At 29.7% G+C, this 18,394-nt stretch overlaps 1 protein-coding gene and 1 pseudogene across 1 annotated transcript; one reads left to right on the top strand and one right to left on the bottom strand.

Moving 5' to 3' along the window:
* Positions 1 to 8,510: 8,510 nt before the first annotated feature.
* Positions 8,511 to 9,264, bottom strand: LOC128286750 (E3 ubiquitin-protein ligase RHA2A-like). Its single transcript, XM_053024404.1, has one exon. It carries the CDS (start codon positions 9,128 to 9,130, stop codon positions 8,702 to 8,704), a length of 429 nt encoding a protein of 142 aa, XP_052880364.1. The 5' UTR covers positions 9,131 to 9,264; the 3' UTR covers positions 8,511 to 8,701.
* A 3,361-nt stretch (positions 9,265 to 12,625) lies between these two features.
* Positions 12,626 to 16,001, top strand: LOC108464566 (thioredoxin-like protein YLS8; annotated as a pseudogene).
* The last annotated feature ends 2,393 nt before the right edge of the window (positions 16,002 to 18,394 follow it).

The following is an 18,394-nucleotide window of genomic DNA, read 5'->3' as shown; positions in this document are numbered from 1 at the left end:
CTAAGGCAGCTTTGAAAACTCAGCAAGCATCGATTCAAGGGCTTGAAAATTAGATTGGACAACTTGTTAAACTAGTTTCAAAGAGACAACAAGATAGCTAGTAACACTGAAACTAACTCAAATGAGCAAGTCCATACAGTCACTATACGAAGCATGCAAGGGTTAGCCAAGCTTGAAAAAAAACTGAATCTAGAAGCTATTGAGAAAAATGATGGGGTTGAGGAAAGAAAAAAAGAGCATAAGCCAATGATGAGAGAATAAAAACCATGAATTTTATATCCGGTAGCATTGAAGCAATACCGCATAAAAGAATAATATGGTAAATTTCTTGAGTTTTTAAAAAATTGCATATTAACTTACCTTTTGTTGAAACTCTTTCGTAGATGACCAAATATGAAAAAATTTTAAAGGAGTTTTTAACAAATAAAAGGAAGTTGGATGACTTGTCAACTGTAAAGCTCAATAAGGATTGTTTGGTCATTCTCCAAAACAAACTATCCAACAAACTTAAAGATCTATGGAATTTTACTATTCATTATCTTATTGGTAGTTTAAATGTTGAAAAAGCTTTGGCTGATTTGGTGGCTAGTATAAATGTTATGGCTTATAAAATGTTCAAAGAACTTGGTCTCAAGGAACCAAAACTCACTAGGATGAATATTCAATTAGCTAATAGATCAATTAGGTATCCTAGGGGTATTATTGAAGATGTACTTGTTAAAGTCGATAAATTTATATTCCCTGTTGATTTTTTTATATTGGACATGGATGAGGATATTAAGGTACCCATGATCTTACGTCGAACCTTTTTAGCCACTGCCTGAACTATTATTGATGTGGGTAATGGTGAGCTTGTGTTGAGTGTAGGTGATGAAAAGGTTACTCTTCAAGCACATGATATTGTTAGAGTTACTAGTGAGCGAGATGATACTCGATATTCTAGTAATGTTAGTAATCATATAGCTTGACATTCTTTGTAAGAATTCACTAATTAATACGTGTTCGAAAAATATCAGTGTCAATGTAATAAAAATCAAGGGACAAGTGGAGAACAAATGGTACAGCTCGATGAATTAGATGAATGACGAACAAAAGCTAATGAGAACCCAATAACGCACAAGGAAATAACAAAGCAACACCATGATGTGCTTGTAAAGAGGACAAACCAATTCAAAGTTGGGGACAAAGTGTTGCTAGACAAATCAGATCCAGGAATGTTCCCTTCAGAGCTTAAGTCAAGAGAGTCAAAACCATTTGTGGTACAAAACGTATTTCCATACAAAACCATTGAGGTAACACACCTTGATTACAACACATTCAAGGTAAATAATCTTCGTCTCAAACTTTATTAGTGGTAGTAATACTAACAATGACATAAAGGAGTTTTGGCTCCAAGATTCGCCTTAACCGTTAGCTTGAAAACGGAAGTCGAGCTTAGACTCTAAATAAGCGCTTCTCAGGAAGCAACTCGAGTGTTTTTATTTTACTTATTTATTCATTTGAATTTCAAATTACTTTCTAAAAATAAAAAATTATAAAGAAAAAAAAAAGAAAAATGAATTTTGAAAAAAAATTGAAAAGAAAAAGAAAAGAAATTTTTTTTAAAAAATTAAAGAAAATTAAAAAAGAAATTAAAAAAAAGGTCCACACGAGCGTGTCATAGGCTGTGTGAATACTAGAGCTTATTTTTTTAATTTTCTTTTAACCTAGACGGGCACAAAGTGTTACACGACCTAGTGACATGATCGTGTGACCCACACGGCCTAGCACATGGGCGTGGGAGAAGCGAATAATCATCTCATATAGCCTAGAACATGGCCGTGTGTCTGGCCACACAAGTGTGTCCTAGGTCATGTGGTTATTGGGCTTATTTTTCTCTATTTTTGAATCACACACGGTTGGACCACATGGTTCTGTGACTCGCATATTTTTTTTTTCCTTTTTAAAGCTAGTTTTTTTGTTTGTTTGTTTTTTCTTTTTTCTTTTTGTTCCTTTGTTACTCCCTACCCCAAGCCCTATTTTCATTTTTTATTTTTTTATTTTCTAGATTTATATCTTTTATTTAATTATGAATTTTTGTTATACTTTCTCAATTTTTGTTCTAGTTTGTAATCTCTTTATCTTATTTATTTTTTCTATTTTCTTATTAGTTTACTCGAAAAATTGTACTTCATTTAGAATTGTCTACAATTTCAATTTTTAATATTTTGGCGAATTCATTCATATTCAGTGCAGTTTCAATTCTCTCCTTCTATTATGATATTAATTGTACTTATTCTATTTATATTTGTTTGTACATTGAGGACAATGTATATCTTAAGTGTGGTGAGGTTATTTATATGCTTATGTGATATAATCCTTGAATTATTTTTTGTGTTTAAGTAATTCTCTCACACCTACCATTAGAGTTTTTTTTTTTTTTAATTTGGAGTTTTTATTGATTCTTTTTTGGGATTTATTTGTAGATTTTTGTGAATTATTTGATTTATACTTTAAGAAACAAGAGAGTCAAACATGATAAGCTGTTTTACAGAAATTATTATTGTAGGTTGTCTCCCTAGATTGAAATATTTTCTTGAAATTTTAAATTTACAAGTTTTACATCAAAACCATAATTTTTTGTGAGCTTTTGAGCCGATAGAGCATATATTTTTCGTGCTCATTTTATTTTTGGTTGTGAGTATGTCAACTTGATTTATTATTCTAGAACTTTCTTCAGTTATACATGTTGAGACCACATTATTGATTTGATATACTGAGATGATAGAGACACTTAGGATTTAACCCACTTAACCTTTAACCAGCTTACCTGTTGTATTATCCCCTAGTAAACCCCATTGATCCTAACACATTTTTCAACCTATTAATGTTAACCCGTAACCCATATCTATGTTGTAAATTATCCCTTTCATTGACTTCCTTTTTGTCGAGATTTGGTTTGGTTTGTTGTCTGACTATGTTTCATTATTTGCATTGTTGAATTTTACTTTGTTATTTAAAAAAATAAGAAAAAAATCAAGAATTCAAAAAAATTTAGCTTAAATCGGTAGCTTCATATTGTGTTGAAAAGCTCATTTTTATTATTTATATCTTTTTTATGTGAATTCTTTTAATTTAATAACTGATTTTTTCTAGTTTGGTAACTTATCAACTTGACTCTCAATTATAACCAACTTTTCTGACCTTTTACATACCCTTAACCTAAGCTCCATTACAACCTTATAAAGACCTTTTGATTGGTGTGTCATCTCATTTTATAGTGGTGGAGATTTGATTTTCAAGCAAGCCTATGGTCATAACATTTCTCGTTCGTCTGTTGAGTGCATATTACTTGAACCTTAAACACTTTGAGTACTTTGAGTGAATCTTTAGAGAGGATGTTATTTTTTATTGAGTTTGAATTTTAGGTAATTATTAAGATAAATGAGATGCCTAATTTTTTTAAGGCTTCAAATTCAATGCTTTGACTACTTGTGCTTTTTAGTGTGAATTTTCAATGCAAGATTATCTATAAATTATCCTAAGACATTATCTATGAGAACAATAAATTAAGGGAAGTTAACATGAATGTGGGTTGAGAATTTTGCTTAAAGACAAGCAAACACTTAAGTGTGGGGATATTTGATAGGTGCTAAAAGTAACATGTTTTAGTCTCATTCTTAATGCGTTTTTGGGTGATTATTCGATGTTAATAGTGAATTTTATGCTCATAATCTGTTAAATTGATGTTTTTATACTTAGGAGAACATTTCGTAACAAAATGAGCGAAAATCAGAAAATTTGAGCAAGGTACAAGGGCCACATGAGCTAGACCATTACACATGGCTGTGTGTGCCACACAACCGTATGGTAAGTCATGTCGATTTCGCAAATTGCACTCCGAACAGCGAAAAAACACAATTTTTAGGGTTTTTTGGGGCATTCTGAGACTTATATATGACAAAAATATGAATATAGGAGTGAGCCGTCATGGAATACTGAAGAAAACGACTCAAAAAACACCATTGAATCAGATTCTGAAGCAGATTTCCATCAAGATTGAAGATTCTCTTTTGACTTCTTTGGAGATTATTACGAGTTTCTTTGTTTCTTGTGGTTATATTGTATTTTGGATGTTTTCATTTGTGAGTATGAACTAACTTTCTAAATACCTAGGGATATGAATCCTATGATGAATTATGTCATTTGATTTTTGTTTTACGTAATAAATACTTAGATCTTGCTCTCAATTATGTGTACTTAATTCTTGGTTTAATATTTTTAGACTATTGATCCATGTTTGATGTGCTTAAATCAGAGGAGGAATAAACCCTATTTTAGAGTAGATCCTAAATAATTGAGTGGAGTTGCATGCGATACTTGAAATAGGATGACATATATATATCAGATTAGAGTCAAATCCAACAGGAGAATCCATAAATGGAGTTAATGCGATAATAGGGGTTTTAATTACAAAGAAATTTCAATTAATCAACCTAAAGTCAGTTGCTCTTACTTTCAAGAGAGATATTAGCATAATTTAAGGATATTTACAAATCAAGATACTAAGTGAAGAAATTGTGTAGTTTAGATTTATAATGATAGATGAAATCTAGGTGAATTCTTTCTTGGGTATTGTTTTGCTTCTTGGTTATTAATCGGTTACTTTCCAGTTTTATTCTATCTTGTTTGTAGTTATTTAATTTATTTAATTTTAGTTTTAATCAATCACTTGAACTTATCGATTAGATAATAGAAAGGTAGTAATTACTAGTACTTTTAGTCTTCGTGGGAACGATATCTTTTCTCACCATCGCTATACTATTAATTGATGGGTGCACTTGCCTTAGTTAGATTTTTAGTTGGTTTATGATTGCATCAAGTTTGGTGCCATTACCCCACTCCGATGCCAGTTTAGTGTGTTGGTTGGATGATCCGAGTATCTGTCTGAGTCCGAGTCAAGTTAATAGTGGTTGCAAAATGTACAATTGGTAAACGATATAAATGTGATATCATTTGATGCTACTAGACTGATTTATGTATAAGTATGAGTGGAATATTGAAATTATACCACTGATTGAGCAAATCAAGTAAAAACAAGTTCTGGGGGCTGAAACGAATACAAATGACTAGATAGACTCCAGAAATGAGTTGAATGATATGAAAACAAAGTAAAAGAGATAAGTGTCATGGAACATGAATGGTTTGATGATAATGGCATATTGTAAAGATGCATAAATGAATGCTTGAATTTTTCAATGATATAGAATTGATATGCATTGAATGGTTGTTAATTGTTGACCAAGTTAAAGTTGGTTAAATATGTACAGTGTTGAATAGATTTTTTTGGTATTAATATAAGTATGTTGCATATACAAATTGATGATTGAAAATGCTTGACACTTTGGAATATGAATTGGTTGGATGTTAGATATATGCATATTTTATCTTGAACCATATTGTTAATACTTTTGTTATATATAATTTGAATCATAAATGTACTATTGAGCCCTATTGCTCAGCATACGGTTTATTTTCTTTGTGCGCAAGTTTAGGTGATTGTTGAGAATACAAGAAGTAGTTCTAGAATCCAAGAAATGATTCTCCGACTCAGTAAAGTTTGTAAAGTTCTCTAATTAATATATGGCATGTACCTAAGGTTTAAGTTGGTTTTGCATCATAAATGGTCAAGTTTGGAATTTCTTGTTTAATGGTATGTTGAAGTATCATTTTGGAATATTTTGGCTTGAATGCAATTGGTATATTGTTGAATTGGTCGTAATTGAAATGTTTAAGTGTTATTTCAAGTCTTTCCAACATGTTCCAAATTGGTCCTTTTGGAAACAGTGAGTCACGTCGTGACAACGTACTCCTAACGTTGTGATGAGAAACAACTAGAAAGTTGCATCACAACGAGTCTAGTTAGTGAGTTGCATCACGATGTCAACCTGATACTTTGAAATCTTTACAGTTTGGTCCTAATTTGACCTCGGGTTAGCATTAGGGCTTTCGTAAGCTTGTATAAGACCTAGAAATGAAAGTGTATTGCATCATGTGTTTTTAATACTCATAAATGAATTATTAATGGTATAAATTGAATGCAGTTATATCGTAGTTAGATCGTAGTTGCTTCGGCAACAAATGCAGCATCATGGAACTTGGACTTGACAATTAGTCGTGTCCGATGATGTAGGTCTAATTTACAGAACCTCGCTACATTTTTTGTGTTCTTTATTATTTTATTTATCTTTCAATATTTTTTAAGGTATAATTGGAGTGATATATTGTGCTATTAAATTATATTGTAGGGAGATTCTATCTATGCGGTTGAGTTTTAAGCGGGACTATTTATAACCCCTTCAATCTTTCTTGAGAATTTAACCTAGTGTGGTTTTCTAGTAGAATAATTTATTATGTTTTACTATATGAGAAATAAAATAAAATATATATTATGAATTTGAATTAGGATAGCAAATTTAATATTTAAAACCTATTAAAAAGAGAGAATATTTTTACATTTATATGATTTAAAATTAAAAATCTTGTTTACATCATTTTCAATTTTATAAAGTATTTTTAGTGTAAACAAATTCTATTGTTTTCTATTTTCCCATATTTTTATTTTCATTTTCCACATGTTCAAATTTAAATGACCTACCTTACAAACATTGGTGTGAAAGCGAAACAGTAGAAGGAGTCAATGTCTGATATCACTTTCCTTCTTCAAGTCTAATCATTGAAATTCATACCTCCTAAACTTACTTTTAAACATTGTGAACCAAAATCTTTTGAGAAATTCTTGTGTAGGATCAGAAAGATAGTTTTAAAATATATAGACATTTTAGTTATATATTTAATAATATATAAGGTGAGAAAACATCAACAGGGACACTTATCAACCCAGAATTGATTGGTGGTCCAGCTAGTACACTACATAAACCACCATCATACATTTCTTTTCTTTTCTCTGCAAAAATAATATCATCATATCACACTTTTTAGTGGAATTAAATCATATCACTCCAAACAAAAAGTTTTGTAAAATGACTTTTGAAGTGTAAAATGAAGGCTGAATGAGTTACTTTTCACTGAAAATTTTTAGCTCTTCTAAAGAAGGGGAAGCTTTTTTCTTTTTCTAAAAGTACTTTTTGTACTTAATTAATTTTTACTCCTCCAATAATATAGTACTCATTTTTTTTTTCCTCTGAAGCTTGATTATAAATATGTTAAAATTATTAATTAAAAATAAAAAATTAAATAATCCAAATGTGTTAATATCTTATTTATATTTAAATGTTTAAAAATAAAAAATTTTAAATAATCCAAATGTGTTAATATCTTATTTATATTTAAATTTTATAAATAGTTAATACTTATTGTTTAAAAATATTTAAATTTTATATTTAATATATTAAAATATTAACTACAAGTTATAATAAATTATTTTTATATTCTTACTAAAATATAATAATATTAACTAATTTAAATATTATTTAAATGTATATTTATTATTTTATAATATAATGTCTAAAATGAATATTTTATTTCTCAAAACATTTTAACACTCAAATCTTAAACTAAACTTTTCAAAAGCATTTTTCTACCAGATCTTTTAAAAGTATTTTTCAAAAGTAATAATAAACTAACCCTAAAACTCTTGAATTATATCTTTAAAATTTTCAGTACTTTCATCTTATATTATAATAATGGTATGGTAACAACATATAACATTAAAAGAAAACATTAGTTTACCCTTTATTTATTGATTTTTTTCAAAAAGAATTTAAAAGTTTTGAATTTATTATTTCTTTTGTAACTTCTACTTCTATTTTGAATTTTAAAAATAAAATAATATTAGAGAAGTTGTAAATAAATATCCCCATTTAAATGAAGTTAATATTATTTTCATAAAGTTTGAATTAAATATTTGTGAGAGACTCTTTTACCAAAAAAATAAATCACATGGAAGAAAAAGAGAAAACAATGAACTCTCTATCTATTGATTCTTTAGGGTGAAGAGGTTGAAACTGGAAACTATGGAGAATTGGCTAACGTCAGCCTATTCTTGCCCAAATATTGTTTAAATCGGAGAATAAATGTTGTCAACGAAGCAATCATCTCTAACATGTACCCACTTTCAAACTTTCATCATTTTGCAGGAGAGAAACTGTAGGCAACCAAATAAGTTTTTGGGATATTTATCTATAAGTCCTTTAATTATTTTTCTTTTGGTCAACTCACTGAGTTGGCAATTTTTTAATTTTCCTAAAATTTAATTAAGAAGTGGGTTTGGGCCCATTCTTAGTTTTTATAAAAAGAAAAAGAAAAAGAAAGAGAATATTGTTGTAAATTAAATGGATGTCATAATCCCTTTAAGCATATTAAAGTAATTAAATAAAATTCTTTACTTAATTTATAATCAAGAGATTATTAAATAGAGTAATTAATAAACTTTAATTCATTCAATGTAATACCTTTATTAATTGAATGTAAAGGAACTTATAAATAGCACCTTGTAAGTGAAAATAAAATAATAAAATTCTCTCGTATTTTCATCCTTTTTATTTATTGTTTTATTAATTTTTCTATAACAGATATTTATATATATATATATATATATTACAGAACCGTACAAGTTTGCTACATTTCTTAAAAATTTGACTGAGGCATACTAACTACTAATACTGGTAAAAGTAGAGCTGCTGGAGGGTTTCAGCTAAGCTTAGCGGAGCCACCAGTTATGACGGAGGTGGCGGGAGTCGAAACTGAAACAGTTAAACACCAGAATTTCAACACCGGCAACTAGTTTAGCAGGAGTTAATGAAGTGCGACAAATGGGACAAGTGGATGAAAAGCCATAACTAACTCCAACCGATCTATCCAAGCATTCCTTATGAAACAGATGATTGCATCTCAACTCTCTCATCTCATCATCTTCTTCGATTTTGCATAGGCAAACTGCACAAGCAACTTCCTCTTGGTCGTCGCCCCGGGTGTGTCGGACGACACCAAGCTGTTGCTGAACAACAATGGCGGCAGCAACTGGTGGATATGACTGCATGTTGTAGATGTTGGGGAACATGGAATGGTTAAGCAACAAATTCCAGGCCAACTTGAAATAGTTTATGATCAAAGCAATGTAACAGAACATGGTGTGGGTGGAGGGATTCTAAGGTTGGAGTTAATTGGAAAGGACAATAATGGACGCAAACCCTTGAAATAATTCAAGAGAGAGGGAAAGGTATTTATCGACAAAAACTCTAATGGTCGGTAGGGGCTTCCAACTCAAACACAAACTAAATTATTGGTAAAACGACAAAGGATTTTTGTTAATTTGAGTTTTCAATCATCACACGATTCACGCAAATTTTTGTTAAAAGAACAGGATTGAACACTACACTTTCCACTCTTAGCATGTGAAAAACATTTGCTATTTCTCCACCAATCCTTCTTTTGTCTTTCATATTTATGGAATTTAGTTACACAATCCAACTCTCACACCATTGCAAAGGAGACTCTCAAAATTTATAAAATCCTGATTCCAATAAAATTAAAAAAATTCTAAAAATTATATTATGAAGACCTGCAACATGATCCCAATTTGGCTAAAATGTACACAACCCTTTATACCAAGTCTTTTTGCAGCGTCTAAAGTTGTCAAAGCTCGAAATCTTTATCTGCTCAACTTCTTCCACAAGAATAAGGTAGTCCTTTTTCTTCACAGGCCTAAACATGTAAAATCTCATCAAATACAACGTCAATAGCTCAATCTCCTTCGCTTCATTGCTAACACATTGATACTTTGCCAAATTACTCCCTGCCTTCCCATCAGTTTTCCAAGTTTCTCTCCAAGCACCACGTCACCCAATCTTTAAGAAACGGCCAGGTTTGAGGGGAGGCGGTTATCTCATGGCGATCTGTATATGTGGACAGGACGGACTGGAGCAACCCTTAATCACTACTACCCTACTCCATCACATGCATCAACATTTTCTCAAAAAAAAAAAAATCCTGGATCGGTACGAATCCATGACTAAAAAATCTTAAGACCTCCCCAAAATTTTCAAATTGATTTTAGTCAAAATAATAAATATATAAAAGAAGTGATAAATATTTAATACTCAAATTTTAAATTCCATAAGTAGGTTGACATTCATTTATATATTTAACTTTTTTTATTTTTATTATACCTAAGGCGAAGCTAGAACAAATTTTTAAGGAGGGCCAAATGAAAATTTAATTTTTTATAACCTATATATTTATCATTTTAAAGGATTAAATTGAATTTCTATAATTTTAGGGGGCTAAAGTATAATTTTACCTTTACTAATTTAAAATTTTTAAAAAATTCAAGAGCCTAAATATAAATTTTTCATTTAAGTGGGGTCAAGGCTACTACCAGCCCCCTTTGTATCCGTCTCTGATTATACTCTACAAGACACTTGTCATATTACTAAAGATGCAATTGAAATTTAATTAATTAATATTATTTATAAGCTTTATTTTTAATATAAAAATAAAATATTATTTAAATTTAAATTGTTGCTAGAGATGCCTCGAATGTTGTTATAAGTGAACAATTGTCACCTCTCTATAACATATAAAATTTTGACTGACAATTGAAGTTATTATAGAGAAAGTTGACTACTACAACAGGTACTATGATTTGGTATACTCAGATAATTGAAATATATGAATTCCATGGGCAGTGTCTTCTTGCTACAAAAGAAAATAGTATGACATTTTCATGACAACTATTAAAATGAGAACCATGAGAATCAAAATGATCTTAGTCATTAGATCAAAATAAAACCAACACCACCCAATTTTTCCCTTGTGTTATTCTTTTCACCTTGTAGTTGTCATCTTAGGGTGAAAAAAATTGGATGATCTTTACCTTTAAATTTAATTTCTTTCTTTTAGACAAAAAATGGAATGGAAAGGAAGAGATTAAGGTTATTATAAGATTAATCAATTTGGGTATTAAGCTTTTTTTTTTTTTTTTTTGGTTTTGTTTTCATGTTTGACCATTTCATTCTAAAAATTTTGAGATCTTTTTCTTAATTGATTTTAGGTACTCAGGAAATTTCAAGCATATCAAAAGAAAAGTAAAACAAATACTAAATACTCAAATTGATTAATCTTAGTAATCCTAATATCTTACTTTTCATTCCAATTTTTTGCTCGAAAAGAAAAAGAAATTAAATCTGAAACCATATTACTTTAATCACCAGTGAAAAAAAGAAGGGTTCTATTTTAATAACAAGGTAAGATAAATACAAAATCTAAAATTTAAAACTATTTATTTTGATCTAAGTTCTCACGATGCTTATCATCTACATTTAATATTTAAAATTTTAAAATATTCTTATTAATATTTATAATTAAAATTTAACTAAAATAATTTTTATTTAATAAATAGTAATTTGAGATTAACTGAGCCTTGCAATTTCGGGTTTTAATTCTTATAATTAAATCAGAGGGTGATATTTGGTAAAAGAAAAACCAAGAAGAAGTCAGATAATAGTTAAGAACTAAGAATGGGTAAAGGAATAAAACATTTTTTTAATACTTCATTAATTTATGAAGGGCTTTGTGCAGCCCCATCAAAGTCAACAAAAACTGTGGCTGGATGAAATTTTTTAAAATGTTTTAGTAATTAGATTTTTTTTGTTTGGATAAATATTTTTTAAATTTAAGTTATTGAATTTTTATGAATTTAAAATGCATATTATTATATTTGTAAAAGTTATGATTATTTATCATAAAAATTAAAAGTAAATAAAAATAATTTTGAAATTTTAATATTTATCTTATATCATGACTATGTGTATTAAATGAAATAAAATTATAAAAGAAATTTGAAAAACAAAGTGAAATTGAGGTATTAAAATCCCATGGCGAATTTTGAAATTATTTAATTTTTTTTTACCTAAACAAGTAAATTCAGTTTTAAAATTCTAAAACCTAGATACAAATTTGTAAAAATGCTTTGAAAGCCTAATTCAATTCTTATCATCAATATTATTATCTAAATTTGAATTTGACTTAATTAAACTATGTGTCCACCATATATCTTTATTTAATAAGTATGAAAATATAGATTAAATAAAAAAAATCAGATATCCAAATTTAAAAGCCATTCATGCATATTTGACTTTCCATTATTTTAAATTCGCATCTGCTATCAAATAAAATAAAGCAAATCCGAATAATAGATATATGAAGTTTAACTCCAAATTCACTATGAATATAGTAAGTAGAATATTTATAAAAAAAAAACAAATTAGATATTCATAAAAATCTAAATCTGCACTATTTATTACAATGCGTATGAATACCTCTTTCTAAAAAGATTAATGCATATAAGATTATGGGATGAGATGATTGCAGAATGAATTTAAATTATATTAGAATATCACTTTTTTTTAATTTTTATTCAATATATTTTTTTAAGTATTTTTTAACTCATAGCATGCATTTTCTAACACTAATTAAATAAAATTATAAAATAATAATAACTGAGGTTTATAATTCATGACATTGGAGTTAGATTAGAGTTTACACTCTCTTTGGTTCAATATTATGCCAGTCATTACAATTCTATTCTGTGGACCCACCACAAAAAGTTGTTTGGTTCAATGGAATGCCCCCTATTACGGGCTTATGTACAGAAATTGTGTCATTTCTATTCCATCTCCTCCTCACTGATTATTGATTCGATGCTTGCCCTGTTTCCATTTTACCTTTTCTTACCTCAAAAATACTCTCCCTCACCCAGACAATCACTCCCTTGCTTCATTTGACTCTAAGCATACCACTCCTCCCCTTCATCAAGCATCCTTTAGGTAAACATTTTCTCCCTCTATTCCTTTCATTTTCCTCTATCATTTTTCCTACCCTTTTTCTTTCCACTTTACTCTTTTTCTGCTTCCATTTTCTTTCTCTTAGTAGAGTTGCCATAGCCAAGGTTTTCATTTTCTTTTGCTCTGTCAATTTTCTGGGTGTGTTTAGGTTTGATTTTGGACCAAGTTTTTGTAGGATTTTCAATCCATTGATCTTTGATTTCCATTTAGAGGTTAATTGGGTCATATCTTATCTTGGAGAAGGGCGTTCGTATTTAGGTTCTGGTAAGAGGAAAAGCCATGAGGGTATGATAAAGTTTGGTTTCAGCCTAGTAAAAGGGAAAGCTAATCATCCTATGGAGGATTATCATGTCGGTAAGTTCATGCAGATTCTATAGCATGAGTTAGGGCTTTTTTCTATCTACGATGGTCATTTGGTAGATATTATATCATCTTACCTAAAGAAGCACTTGTTTGCCAATATCCTAAAGAAGGTGGGATGTGCCATATCATTTTCGAATGGTTTGCTTTTATTATTTTTAAAACATCATATGCTTACATTTTCTCACTTATTATTGGAAGAGTTTTAGGTTGACCCCTTTAGACTTATGAGAAAACAGATCAGGCAATTCTTTCACAAAGCTCAGACTTGGTCGTGGTGGATCCACTGTTGTAACTACAATATTGATAAATGGAATAAAACTATGTGTGGAAAACGTAAGAGATTCACGTGTTGTTCTTTCTAGAGGGAGTCAAGCAATACAGATGACAACAGATCATGAACCCATCATTGAACAAGGCAACATTGAGAACATAGGTGGATTCGTCTCAAATATGTCACGTCTTCTATTGCTTCCAAGTTTTAGAAGTTAATTCTTTGAGCTTGTTCACATCTACTCATATATGTTAATAACTCAATGAATTTTTTTGGTCATATTTGCTGAGTGTTTTTCAATGATCTTGATCCTTCTAATACTTAATGCTTGTATTTAGTTCTTAGCCTCTTTGTAATCATAGAGAGAGATCATCTCTATCAACTTTTCTAACCTTGTAGTACCATAAAGTGTTTTGTCTTTCCTTTTTCACATATCAATCACTAGTGAAATTCTGCGCTCTATTTTATGTTTTTGTTCCTTGTTGTATAACAACTTAATGGTCTTTTAAGGCATGTCTTTGTGTTGGTTATAAAGTACAAATGCATTAGGCATGTTAAAGCTACTACAAATTTGAAATGTCATGTTCCATTGCATTCAGAATCTTGGTGTTGCCAACCAAAAAAGTAAATTTTCAGACCCCATGTTGTTATGTTTTATCATTTTAATTCTTGTTTGTTAGCCCTACATGGTGAAGATACAAAGAAAGAAATCAATACTTGAAAACTTCAGGTTTCTACTATTGAGTGGTATTAAGGTCTTGGTTCTAATTTGGTTGATTTATATGCATCATATTCCTTGCGTAAAGTACGACCCTGCATTTCTAATTTGCTAATATAATGATATTGTTAATTTGTTGTTTGTGCAAGCTATTAGGAGATGTTCCTAAAGTTAATGGATAACTGGCAGTTTCACGTGCTTTCGATGACAAGAGCCTTAAATCGCATCTATGATCAGATCCCGACATTCAATGGACCAACATAGATAACAATACAGATATTTTAATTCTTGCAAGTGATGGCCTTTGGAAGGTAAAACACTTTACTTTAGTGTCTCGTTATTGAGCTAGAAATAGTTTTATATGATTTATTTTTCCTTTTGCATATGCTTAATCCAGGTGATGAGTAACCAAGAGACTATTGATATTGCAAAAAAGTTTAAAGACCCACAAAAGGCTTCGAAACAACTAATTGCAGAAGCGGTTAAAAGAGACAGTAAAGATGACATATCTTGTTTTGTCGTTATATTTAAAGGATAGAAATGTTTAGATGAGATTTGTAGTATATACCTAAAATAAGAGTTTGTTTACACAGGGTTAATTTGTGAATCAAACCAACATGAAAATACATACCAAGCACTATAGGGATTAAGGGTTGCACTTCATAAAAAGAACAAAATATAGGATTATCACCCCATGTAAATTTGTTTCTATCGATTAGGTTCAGATGTTGATATTGTTTGATTTCTTTATGAAGGTGATTAGGAATTGAATGTATATTGTTATGTGGTGTATAGATGAAGTTGGCTTTGATCGTGACTAGAGGAAATACTTAAGTTGAGAATCTTCTCCAAGTAAGCAAAATGAGATATTGATTGAGCTTTTCATAATGACTTTCTATTTTATTAGTATATTAGCTTTCTCCTTATTTGGTCTATTAGACCTTTGGTCAAGTCCTTCAATACTGAACTTGGTACCTTACATTAATCAAAGTTACATTTGGCAGCTGGTTGTGCTTATTGACATAATAAGGAAATGGTTTTTGTGTTGTTAATATTTGAGCATGTTACCTTTGGGGTGCATGCAAGATCATGGACTTCAATAGTTTTTCCATAACATTTTGCTTTTCTATTTTCTTCTTTTGAGTGCCGCATATCTGGAAGCATCATTTTCTGTCATTACTTATTCATGAATGCTTGAATGTCGATTTGTTTTTACTTCCCCTAGAATGAAAATGGTTTTATCATTATACTTTCACTTAATTTTGCAATCAATTAATTAGTTATATTATTTTCATTTTAAAATGGATGAGGTGTTTGCTTCTGTCGCCGGAACACTAAAGAACTTTCTTTGTGATTTATCTTGTAGACATAACGGAAGTGCCTGATTTTAACACGATGTTTGAACTTTACGATCCATCGAGAGTGATGTTCCTTTTCATAAACAAGCACATTATGATTAATATTGGCACTGGTAATAACAACAAGATTAACTAGGCTCTCAGGGACAAACAGGAATTCATAGAAATCATTGAGACTAAACTGTGGGGCAAAGAAAAGTCGTGGTCTGGTAATTGCTTCGAAAGGTTACTCAACAAAGTATCGCTACTGAGTTTTCTTGCAACCTATAGTTGATCAGAAAGATTTAATGGTCATATTTCACGAATTCAACACAGACTATTTTCATTATGAACTGTGTATGTAGATGTATGTGTCGTTTGCAGTGCTTGCATGAATATGGAGAATAATCTAATTTGAGATTGAACTTTGAAATATATATTTTATGTGCTCTTCTGATGATTGTTAACAGTATAGCACCTTGACTTAGAGTGACTTTCCTTACAGTTGTTTGATAAGGGAACAAGTGTTTTAATTGAATTTAATAATAATAATTATGTTAAAATAAAATTATTTTTTTATTAAATTATATTTAATAATAATCTTATTAAAATTTAATAACAATAATTATCTACCTAAAACAATTTTGCTAAGGGTATTTTGGCCATTTAAGTCTTTTTCCTTATGTTATTACAACATCTATTCTATTCAATCAAATACAAGAATATTATTACAGCTCTATTTCAATCCATTTAACTAAACAATTGAATTACTGATTACAGTTTTATTACATTACAGTCCTATTTCATTTTCCCAAGCAAATATGGTGTTAGTGTGGGGGCAAAGCCTTTGAGGTTTTTCTTTTTGGTTAAGAGTTAAATAATGACAATAATCTTTTTAGGTGTTAATTTAATATTTCTTAAAATATTATATTATCCATACACTCTGATGTGACATTATTATTAAAAAAATAGCTTTTTTAGGTTAAGTCTTCCTTTGGTTTGGCGATTAACGCTAGTGTGGTGTAGTTGGTGTAAAAAACTGCTATCAACCTCATTGATGCTGTGTTTGGATGAGCATCAACAGTGCGATAAAATTCATTTTAATCACATTGATAGCCTCAAAATTGATTAGAGGTTTTACCACTAGTTTTGCACAATAAAGCAACAGATATTTTTAATAGACAAAAGCACCCATGTTTTTATTTATTATTTTACGTTTTTATCCTTCAAAAGTTAAACTAATTTCTATCCCAACCTTATTTGTTTTCAGATTTGGGAACGAAACAGTCACTTTTTTTCATATTTGGGAACTGAAATAGTCATTATTGTTGGTTTCTCCCTACTTTTTTGCTTTGTTCTTGGTTGTGCCTGCTACTTTTTTCTTTGCCTAAAGGTTACTTTTCATATATTTGTGTTGATTACATGATATTTGGATATTATGGATAGTTTTAAGATCTCTTTTCCTGTAAATAGAACTAGGAACTTATGTTCAGATTTCATATTACATAATAGAACTTATGTTTCAGATTTCAAGTAGCTAAAAGAACAATTATCTGATTATGGGTCATTTCATTTTCATGATATAAATGTTGTTTTGGTCTTCTTCTTTTCTTTCCCCAAATTTTCCCTGTTTTTCTCTGTTAAAAAAATAATGTATTTTTCCTAAATGTTAATTTTTCATATATTTAAAATTTTGGGTTTTCTTCACATTGTGTGTTTCGTTAATCGGTTTACTTCTTATTATTGGATTTTTTAGCCTCAACTTGTCCTTTTCATTGTTATTTTCTAATTGATGGGGGTGATTTCATGAGCTATTATTTTACTTATTATATTAACTGATGTTATTTTTCAACATTGTTTTGGAAAATTTGCCAATATGTTTGCCTCTTTGTTATATCGAATTATGGATCAGTTGGGTAGCTACAAATATGAGATGTTGTTTTCACTTCTATGATGAATGCAAATATATATATAGCTTTTCCTTGGGGATGTTAAGTATGGTATCATGTTCGTATTATATTTTCGTCTCGTTTCTAAATTTTTCGGGTTTAGATCGGATTATTGATCAGTTATTAGAAATATTGAAGCAGCTTTACAAATGCGTGGTTGTATGTAATACCATGATATCTTAAGATATATGTTTGCTTGCATTTGTTATAATGGTGATCTTTAAATGATGCTTATTATGATATATATATTTATGGTTTTATGTTGGTCGACATTTAAAATCAAAATAATAATAAATGGTAAAGACACGAAATTTTTTGGAGGAAGATAGTACCTTAGCAACAAAAATCGTTTGGGATGATGATCTGACGTTGATTTTTTGTGAACTTTGCATGAATGAAGTCAATTCTGGTAATAGCCCGACAACTCATCTAAACTCAAAATGATGGAAAATGTCATTGCTCTTTTTCAAGAAAAAACACAAAAAAAATAAAAAACCTCAATTGAAAAACAAGCGGGATACGTTAAAAAAGGAATGAAGGTTATAGAGGGAGTTGCTTAAGGAATCTATAGGTATAAGATGGTGTCTATTTAAACAGACTGTCGATGCTACCGAAGAATAGTGGGCTAAAAAAATACAGGTTATTGTTAACTTTATCATCAGTTTAATGCATAAAGTTTACTGAAATTAATAATTTACAAATATAAAAATCTTACAAATATAAAAATCTTAGTATAACATTTAACATTTAACATATTATGTAGGAAAATCTTGATTTTAAAGGATTTAAGAAGAAAGGAATTGAACCACAATGGAATGAGTTAATGTGGCAAATGTTTGGTGGCATTGTAGTCACTGGAGAGAATGCATGAGCACTTTCGTCTGGTGTTTTTTCCAAGTAGGGCTCCTATA

This window comes from Gossypium arboreum, chromosome 13 (assembly GCF_025698485.1).
Source record: "Gossypium arboreum isolate Shixiya-1 chromosome 13, ASM2569848v2, whole genome shotgun sequence".
Classification (NCBI taxonomy): Eukaryota; Viridiplantae; Streptophyta; class Magnoliopsida; order Malvales; family Malvaceae; genus Gossypium; species Gossypium arboreum.
This window is presented reverse-complemented; position numbering and strand designations above follow the sequence as displayed.